The 10,224-nt window shown below is 42.8% G+C and overlaps 1 protein-coding gene across 9 annotated transcripts in view; it reads left to right on the forward strand.

Moving 5' to 3' along the window:
* The window catches only part of BCL2L14 (BCL2 like 14), a 55,722-nt gene extending 45,758 nt beyond the window's left edge, over positions 1 to 9,964 (forward strand). For 6 of the 9 annotated variants that reach the window (XM_025180912.2, XM_075901083.1, XM_075901071.1 and 3 more), the window contains 3 exons: positions 5,004 to 5,074; positions 6,684 to 6,956; positions 7,774 to 9,963. In XM_025180912.2, coding sequence (XP_025036697.2) covers positions 5,004 to 5,074; positions 6,684 to 6,956; positions 7,774 to 7,815 — 386 coding nt within the window. In that variant the 3' untranslated portion in view covers positions 7,816 to 9,963. Of the gene's footprint in view, positions 1 to 5,003; positions 5,075 to 6,683; positions 6,957 to 7,773 lie in introns of all 9 variants that reach the window. The other 3 variants (XM_075901052.1, XM_075901043.1, XM_075901087.1) reach the window with 1 other exon arrangement.
* Positions 9,965 to 10,224: the final 260 nt, after the last annotated feature.

The raw sequence follows: 10,224 nt of genomic DNA on the forward strand, positions 1-10,224 counted from the left end.
GGGCTCATTAGCATAAGTTGCAATCTCATTAGCATATTTTCTGCCATTTCTTTTTGCGCAAGGGGCTTTTGTGCAAAAAGAAGCTGTGGGGGTGGGGGGTTGCGCAAAAACCCCATTTTGTGCAAGATCTTTATGCCTGTCCTGGAGAGGCATAAGGATCTTCCACAAAACGGGGTGGGGGGAGTTTGCCAAAAAAAAAAAAAAAACCCTTGCGCAAAAAGAAACGGCAGAAAATATGCTAATGAGATTGCGACTTATGCTAGAGAGTCCCTCATTAGGATATTTTCTGCCACAAGAACTTGCAGTGAGGATGTAGCCTCAGTGCATGTTACTGTGCTTAGAGCTGGATACTGTATAACTGTAACTGGGGCAGGCTTCTGCTGAGGAATTGAGCTAGTTTTCTGGGTATTTAGGTTCCAAGGAACCATCCTACCCAGGGCTGTTCTAACCCATATAGGTGAACTAGACAGTTGCCTACTATGCCACCAAGCTTTAAGGGGTGTCAAATTACATGGAAGTGATTTTTTTTTTTTTTTTTTTTTTGCTATTTAAATATTAATATGTTATCTCTTATAAATGAAAGTATCAACTATTGTACTTCCAACCAGTGGTGAATCAGAAGTTGACTTATATTATTTATTTCACATTGTGGAACACAACTGTGTATGTGACTACAGTTAACTATGTCACGGCATAGCTTCGAAAGAGCACAGTCTGGGTTTGTTGCCTGGGGCAGTGTGTGGCAGTTCAGTTATTCTCAGTAGCCCAGTGTTGGCCAGTCATACAGTTGAGCCATTGTTGCTCGCCGCTTAGTGAAGGGCAGTCCGTGACCTGTAACGGCCGTTCTGCTGCGTTACAAGTCGTGATCTTGAAGATGCTGTGTCCATGAAAAAAATGTTGTGTTGAACTTGAAAAAACTTGGTAAGAGGTTTTGACAAGATTATAAAAGAAGACTCAAAAGCACTTGTAAGATTAAGATTGTGTATTAATTATACTGTCACTGGAAAAGTATTAAAATGTATTGAAAAATTAGCTGTGTTTGATCCAGTCAGAAAGGAACATTAGCGTAAAATAAGTGACTGTGAAGCTCATGTTCATTACCTTGGAAAAACTGCAGAATGAGCTGATGGAACTCCTAGCAAATGCTACTAAGGAGAAAATCTTAGAAGCTGCCCATTCTGCAAAATACTTTTTATTAATTTTGGACCTTGCACCAGATGTGAGTCATATCGAGCTGCTGACAATGATCATTCACTTTTCAGATGCAGCAAAAGCTACACTTGAGGATAATGCTGAAGTGATCATAAAGGAACTTTGAGGGGGAGGGGGTTTGTACCATTGAAGGAGGCAACTGGTGCTTTCATGACTGAATATATTCTCCAAGACCTCGAAGGAATGTCTATTATCTATTGAGAACTTACATGACCAAAGCTATGACAATGGGAGGAATAATGAAGGGTAAAGACAATGGTATACAAAAGAGAATAATAGAAATGAATATCATATGTTTTTTGTTCCATGTAGCGCACGTTTCCTGAATGATTGTCAATGATGCTGCCTGATGTTATTTGGTGGCAAATAGTTTCTTTGACTTTGTGCAATGTGCACATGTGTGGTTTGTTTTTTTTCCCCCCAAGTTCAACACACTGCTGCCTATGTGCATTTTCAAACTCTGAAACCATTGAGTCAAACAAGATGAGAGTATAATGCCTTGAAGACTTTTCGGTATAAGCGTGGAAATATCTATGATACACTAGTTGAAATGTCTGATGATCCTACCCTGACAGGATAGGACCTAGAGAAATGATCTGAGGTAAATAGGATGAGGTTTAATGAGGACAAATACAAAGTACTCCACTTAGGAAGGAACAATCCATTTCACACATGCAGAATGGGAAGCGATTGTCTAGGAAGGAGTACTGCAGAAAGGGATCTAGGGGTCATAGTGGATCACAAGTTAAATTTGAGTCAACAATGACACTTTTGCCAAAAAAAAAAAAAAAAAAGGCAAACATGATTCTGGGATGCATTAACCAGAGTGTTGTGAGCAAGATACGAGAAGTCATTCTTCTGCTCTACTCTGCACTGATTAGGCCTCAGCTGGAGTTGTGTCCTGTTTTGGGCACCACATTTCAAGAAAGATGTGGAAAAATTGGAGACAGTCCAAAGAAGAGCAACAAAAATGATTAAAGGTCTAGAAAACATGAGCTATGAGGGAAGACTGAAAGAACTGGGCTTATTTAGTTTGGAAAGGAAAAGACTGAGGGGGACATGATAGCAGTTTTCAAGTATCTAAAAAGGTGTTACAAGAAGAAGAGAGACAAATTGTTCTCCTTGGCCTCTGAAGATAAGAAAAGAAGCAATGGGCTTAAATTGCAGCAAAGGAGACTTAAGTTGAACATTAGGAAAAACTTCCTGCCTGTCAAGGTGGTTAAACACTGGAATAAATTACCTAGAGAGGTTGTGGAATCTCCATCACTGGAGGTATTTAAGAGCCAATTCGACACCTACCAGGGATAGTCTAGACCAGTGTTTCTGAAATTGTTCTGCAGAATCACTTTCAGAAAGACATTAACTGGCCGCCCCGGTTTGTTTATGTACCGGTGCTGCATCCATGGAGCCTTGCGGCTCCCATTGGCTCTGTTTTGTCCTTTGGAGCCAAGGGAAGCAATGGCCCGGCCTACGCCACTTCTCATGTCTCCCCTTGGCTGCAAAGGATGAAATGGAGCCAATGGTAGCCACAAATCTCCATGGCTGCGGCACCGGTACATAAACAAACCGGGGCAGCCAGTTAATGTGTTTCTGAGAGCGATTCCATGAAACACTTTCAGAAACACTGATCTAGATGGTGCTTGGTCCTGCTGTGAGGACAGGGGACTGGACTTCATGACCTCTTGAGGTCTCTTCCAGTTCTAGGATTCTATGATCTGTCAATATGGTGTGTGCAGATACAGAAGCTTTTGCAAATTCAAATGTGTAGTTTCACTCTTTTTGTGGTATGATATCTTATTTGAAATTAACTTTACCAGTAAGAAACTTTGGGCAAAGGACTTGACATACATTGTGCTATACCATAGCTGCAATAGACCAAAACATTCCTGGCAGAATGCAGAAGTGCTGAATCATTTGAAAAGACAAGGGTAGATGCTTGTTGAACTACCAAACAGACTTTGAACTAGAACCAGCCTGTTTTTGGAGAAAGAAGCAATAGTTCACATACAAGGCAAAAAATAAATGCGTTCAAGATCCAAAACAAAAATTCAAAGTAAACTTCTATTTTTCAGTCCTAAATACAGCGATCCAGTCACTTAATGAACGATTTGCGCAGATACAGCAACTTGATTCAGTATTTGGTTTCCTCAACAATGTGCACAGTTTGCAAAATAAGACTTCAAAGCAGATATTAGAACATTGCTAGAATTACAACATGGAAATTCAAAAGATATTGATGCGGTAGATTTGTGCAGTGAACTAAAGGCTATTTCACAGCTACTTCCAAGCTGTCTTACACTTCAAGATATACTGAACACAGCCTCGCAGCTTTCCCACCATCCTCATTGATCTTTGAATTCTCTTGGCTCTTCCAGTTTCTGTTAGTGGGGAGTGTAGCTTTTCAAAATTAAAATTGATAAAGACATGCCTTTGTTCTTCCGTGCTGAAAGAGAGACTCTTTGGACTGGCCACCATCTCAACAGAACATGAAATGTCTGAGACAAAGTTTCAAAGTTAACTTATTGCCCAATTTGTGAAAGCAAAAGCACAAAAAGCAACGTTCTAAATGTTTACACACATCAATGGCAAAAGGGTTACAACTCAACCAGATTTCATTCCGTTTCAAGGAACGATATGAATGGATATTCATAGCTTCCCAAAAATCAGTTCTTTTTGAGAGAAAGACAGTTGCAACTGTTTATGGCAGTGACCCAAAAGACTGTGTACAAGTCAAAATAGTTAAAACGTTAAAGTGTCATCTCCAGAGCGGATCAATGAAAAGTAGAAAAAATTCAATACCTATTTTTATTTTTAGGTTATTTCGAATGCCAAGTAAATAGAGGTGAAATTTGTATGACAGGTAGCATTTGGAAGTGCCATTGACATCATAGCCCCACTGTGCTTGCTGCTGCCCAAACGCTCAGTAGCACACAGTCCAGGCTAGCATAACACAGCCCTGGTTTCAGCTGGGGCCTCTGAATGGTACTGTAATGCAAATAGAGCTCTTGAGGTCTAAATTAAGGCAACAGAGAGCCTGGGTGGGGCACCAGAGGCACAGGTAGATAAAATAACTTGCCAAGGGTTCTACTTCAGGCTGAAGGCAGAGCCAGGAATAAAGTAGTAGTCTTGACGCCAGACCCACCGGACCAGGCTGCCTTCCACAAGGGAACAGCGCTGACTGCGGGATCCATGAGCTACGTTATAAACCGGGATCATTTTGCTTTTTGTGGTCTCAGGATTATTTCTCTTTTGGTGTGAGGTTTTGAGGGCTCTCTTCATTCAGAGGAGGACAGGCAGACATGGTAGCATGTTCCTTGCTCTGCTTGCTTGGCAAGCAAACTCGCCAGACCTTTCCAGAGCTATGACTAGCAGATATTGCTCCTGATTGGGGAAGGGAGGAAGGCGGAGGGAAAGCTTGTACTTCCAATAGCCACCTCAAGCTGTTGCCTCCAATTTCAGATACTCCTTGAAGTAAGAAAGATTAGCTGAGTGAGTAAACCGAGCCCCATTCCCTGACTGGAGCCAAACTATGTGGATTATTAAATGGCTGAATCTCGTAACCGATAAAGAACATTTCCTATTCCAACTGTGCTATAAACAGCTGCCTAAGACCTAAATGCAGGTCTTGTATAATTTTACCTAGTTCAAGCCACACAATGGGAGTTTTTTTTTTATTATTATAAAGCTGATCATTTTGCATGTGGTATGGACAATAAGCTAGTCCTTTAAGTCTGCTAGCTGGATCCTCCTAGAAGAAAGTAATAAAGGTTTTTATTTTTTTCTCCTTTCAGATGAAGAAGAGAGGATAATAGAAACAATAGTTGCACTGTTAAGACAAACAGGGGATAAACTGGAAGAAACGGTAATATATATACACTATGGGGCTGTGCCCTCTGCTTGCTACGCTCGCCAACCTCCCCCACCCCGCACCCAGCTGCTTTCGCTTTGCTGAGAGAGCCTGTTGACACTGATGACATCATTCTGTCACCCAGCAGGAACATTATCTATATGGGGTTTTTAATGGGCAGGAAGCTATGTGTATATTCCATTATGCATTTGCCAGTAGTTAATGCTATGAATAAGGTTGCAAAACCATTTCTGTTCTGAACCCTTATTTTCACACATTTCTCCAGATGCTCCCCACGCTTCCATTTGTAAACTTTTGAAAACTTTATTTTTACTGCGTTTACATCTCATTTCATGACTTTGATGTGTGAGTTGCATGCAAGATTTATCCCTGTCATATAGGGTGATATGTTCGGATGCTAGGGTCTGCAAATCTGTATTTATTCATTTATTTATTCATGCCATGTAAACGCAAATAAATTGTTTCCTCTAAGCTTAGGAACTTTTTAATTTTAAGAATAACTGAAAGGTACCGACATCAAAACCTGAAACGTTTTTACAGGTTGGACCTCCCTGGTCTGGCCCCCTCAACACCAGACTAGTCTGAGATGAGGAATTTTTGTGAGCCATGTGAGGTCGTTTCAAGCCTCCTGCTGCCAGCACCCCCTCACAGGCTTCCTGGCTCCCCCTGCAGTCCAGCTGAGCCACACACTGGCTCCTGGCTCCTGGCCCCTCCCCAGCCCAGATGAGCCATGTGCCAGCTCCCAGCCCCCCTACCCCCTGCTGCCCAACTGAGCCACATGCCAGCTTCCAGGCCCCCACCTTCCTGCAGCACACTAGAACTCTCTGATCCTGGAACATCCATGGTCATGCTGGACCATGTATGTTCCCAGACCAGAGAATCCTGGCTTTTAGAGGTACAACCTGTACTTCAGTCTATTTTCCTTTTGTCGTTAACAATACAAACAATACGTTAAGGCTGGTGTCACCCTTCTCCCTCCATGAGCCTGGAACCTCAGGCAGTCATGTGGGTCACCTGCCCCAGGAAATTAAACAAATACTCTCTGACCTTATAGTTGTAGAGGGGAAATCTTTCGAGTTTTAGTGTTTGAAAATTCTACCCTGAGCTTGTGCAATGAGCCTCTGACAGGGGTTGAGCTGAGACAGGGGTTTTCAGCATTAAAGATGTCTCTGCCAATTAACTCCTGTAGCTGGTAGTGGGAGTAGACTCTTGTCCTCTACACTGACAAGCCACCCAGAAGGAGGACATGTTAGACCTTGACCCAATAGGTTTCATATATAGTCAGTCATGTCATTGAGAGCACAGTCCTGTGCACTTTACTCATGCAAGTAATCCCTGCTAAAGTCAATGGGACTGTGTGAATAAAGTAACTCCTCTGTGTAAGTTTGATAACTCATGGGTAAGTTTGCAGGATCAGCCCTTAAGCCTGAAAGCGCAGACTTCTCCAGGAATGTGGTCCAACAACAAAGAAGTTGTTGAATGCAGACTTCATAGAAACACTAGGATGGACTTTACTTTTCTAAGCACTACGTTCCCCCTCAGTAAAACTCCCTGTATTATTTACCAATAGCTATAATGGACTAATTGTTATCCTCATTTTCAGATAAAACAGGACAAAACTTTCTACTGCTGCATCACGAAGATGCTCTCCTATTCCTTCTTCAAGAAACTCACTGATCAGTACCTGGAGGAAGTCCCACAAGGTTCCACCAAGGAGACGGAAGACAAAATACAATGCACCAAAGCTGCCTTTGCGATGGAAGTTACGACCAGACTTACCGCCGTGGACAACCACCCAATGAATGCGGTTCTGGGGTTTGGAGTGAAGTACCTCAAAGAACATTTTAGCCCTTGGATTCAGAACCATGGTGGATGGGTATGCGATTTATTTCTTTAGAATTATAGGCTTGCCCGCCTATATGCAATGAACTTTTTTGGATGGAAAACGGATGTTAGAAAATTGTATTGCTCAGATATCTTTGTTTAGAGGATATGAATAGTCAGGGACTATATTACGTGACATAACCAACTCTTACTTGTGATCCCCCTCACACAAGACCTCTCAATCTTTCCACAGTAAGGCCCAAATTCTCAGAGAGATGTGTTACTGATTTCAATTGGAGTCAGGAACCTTTGAGGATCTGGGCTATAGTCCTTTAACCCTGCCATGTGACCAACCAGCATGGCCCCCTTCGACCATGTAGATTCCTAATTCTCAACATCCTTGCTCCTGAAAGTTCCTTAGTCTCTCTTCAGTCTCAGGTTTCTGCCCTCTCTCCTGCGGAATGCATTCCCACTTCTGTGCCCCTAACAGCATCTCTCCTTTCAACTACATCCTTAGAGGCCATCGTTTTACAAAGCCCTCCTAGGCAGATTTCCTCCCCAGCAAGGCCTCTGCCCCCAAGCTGCTGCCCCCATAACTCTTGTGCCTGCATGTGGTTGCATGCTCCTCGGGCAAAGGGCCTTGTCATTATGTGTTCTGCAAGGCAGCGTGCTCAGCTGAGATGCTGTATAAATATGTTGCAGCTGTAGACGCTGCAGCAATTGATTGCTGGCATGTGCAGAGGTGTGGTAGATGGGGCCCACTGGTCAGCAGTGGAGGAATCCATTGTTCTGATGCACACATTGACAGCATTTGAAAGGGGGTTATGGTCACACCTCATATTTTACCTGGTCCTTTTCTTCTCTTGCAGGAAAAAGCCATGGAATTGTTGGACCAGGAAGAAGTAGAATAAACCTTGAGCAGATTCACTCTCCAGGGCATTTAATGGCCTTGGCCAGGCAGACAGGTAGCTTTACAACAGTGCAATGCCAGAGTGACTTGAAAGAGGATGACTGAGGAGGAGAGGGCAAGGACACTGAGGTCCTTTAAAGGAAGGAAGTGTGATTACTCTTCAAACCTTCTGTTAATGTGAAAAGTAAATCAACATGTAGGAAAATAAGACTAGCTCCTTTTCTCAGGGCAAGTAAATACCTCACTGGCGCTAGTGGGACACCATGTGGCTTATCTGACTTCAGATGCCTTTTTAAGCACTTTCATGGACGTATCTTAAGGTTCAGGTGGAAAATACCAATGTGTATAATCAATGCCAAGAAACCCGTGAGTGTAACCGAGCTACAGCTTCAAGACTTGATTTTTTTTTTATGTGCTCTGAACCCACTTATGGGGCTGGGTTTTTCCACAGAGGTTATCAGGTTAAATGCGGCATATGCTTTTCAGCAGCTGGCCTTTACTGCCACCATTTCCCCACTTACAATTACCTTGTCTCTTGCTCCTGCCATATACAGGAACCTGGATACAGGCCCATCCACTCTGTCTCCCACTCCCTGTCCAATTGGACCCTGTAAATGAGCAACCCCATTGATTGTGGTGGACTCTGTCCTCCTAAGCATTAATTTGGTTAGTAGTCCAGAAAATACTAGTATTGTGAAGGCCAAGTAATTCACGGAATTTAAATTGACCTTTGAATAGCAAGGAAATTTAGCCCGGTAGATTAGGTAAAAGGTAGATTAGGAAAACATCTGATGAAACAGTTAGTAACCAGATTTGGAACTTTGACCAGTGAGAAGGAGCAATATAACTATAGTGCCTGACTCCAACTCTTATAATGGAGAGAATAAATATACAAGGAATGTGGCATTTAGATGAAGCACAACTGCCAGTGAAACCACTCCCATTCCTGTTCCTTGAGCTGTAGCCCACAAGGCTGACACTTAACTGGAAAGGGGAGAAATTTGGAACACTAACTGAAGTTGCAAAATCCTGGAGTTCCCTGCATTATTCTCCAAATAGTTATACTCTGTTGAAAGACTCTCCCTCAATATCTCCTTATTCTCCATTCGTTGTAGTCACAGGAGACACTGTAAATGTTGGCTAGAGGAAAGAACATGCTAACTTCTAAACAGCCAATTAATCTGAATTAAAAGACCAGAAAGACTTTAAATTCTGTGAAAATATGCCAGTCTTTGAGTGATAATCAAGAACCAACAAGGATCAAGTATCTTTCTAATACATTATTTAAATTAACCTTGAAGACCTGGTGTAACAAGCTGTCTCTAGCCTCAGCTACCCTGGGCCTTAGTTTTCCAAAGCGATTTATGATTTTTTAATTTCTTAATTTGACTCTGCTAAAAAAAAAAAAGGGGCCTGAGGGTTTTGCTGTTTTCTTATGACCAGCCCTCCTCACCTGTGTGGCAACTCTGATAAGTTAGGCCACAGCCATAGATCATCCAATAGCTGGTGTAATACAGCATGCACAATGTGGCTGCAATGGTGAGGTGCACCCTGGAGTGAGCGTGGAATTTAGTCCAATCAGCTCATGGCCTGAGCCAAGTGCATAAGGCTAGAGCTGTATTTGCTTTAATGTGTGCTTTGGCCATGCAAGGACCAGTTTAGTATTAAGTAAGCTGGATCCTGAGTGGGGGGAGAGCTATTTATTTTCACTTCCTTGACTCTGTCTAGTGGTCAGCAGGTCTGCACAGTGTTGTTTTTAATGTGCTGCAAGTGAACTAGCAGCACTAGATTCCTCATCCCTCTTCTGGGGTGGAGCTGCTAGTGCATGAGTTGCTCACCAAGAACAACAGAGAGTAGAAAGTTGCCTTGAATGTGACAGTGACGATGAGGCAGCCAGAAATAAGCAGCTGCTCTTTATTTTGCTCAGTGATCGTGGGCTGGAACAAGAGGGGTTTTTTCCTCCAGTAGCGGCTGCAGGGATCAGTGCAAAGGTCTGTCACCCCCTGGCACTAGAGACAATGGCTTTGGTTCACTGTCGTGTACACAATTACACATTGTTCTTGTAATTTCATTAATTGAAAAATGTCCTTGCTGAGTCAAACAGGGGTTATCCCTGATGAATAAAAAGTGCAATTATAAAACTACTTGTTTTGGGGGTTTTTTGGCTGGGGGGGAGGGGGGCTAACAGTTACCCTATTTGGTGCCGTTATCTCTAAGCCTACCCAAGGATCTGCATTCCAGTCTTGAGAGGGGGTTCCCTGTGGCTCTTACCACTGACATTGTGTGTATGGGGCAGAGGGGTTTTACTGAGTCAGACAGTGCCTTGTGGGAGGGTAGCTCAAGTAGGTTTAACCAGAGCAGCATTTTCCTAGAGAAACAAAATCAGCTTTAAAATGGGGGGGAGAGGGGA

This window comes from Pelodiscus sinensis, chromosome 1 (genome assembly GCF_049634645.1).
Source record: "Pelodiscus sinensis isolate JC-2024 chromosome 1, ASM4963464v1, whole genome shotgun sequence".
Classification (NCBI taxonomy): domain Eukaryota; kingdom Metazoa; phylum Chordata; order Testudines; family Trionychidae; genus Pelodiscus; species Pelodiscus sinensis.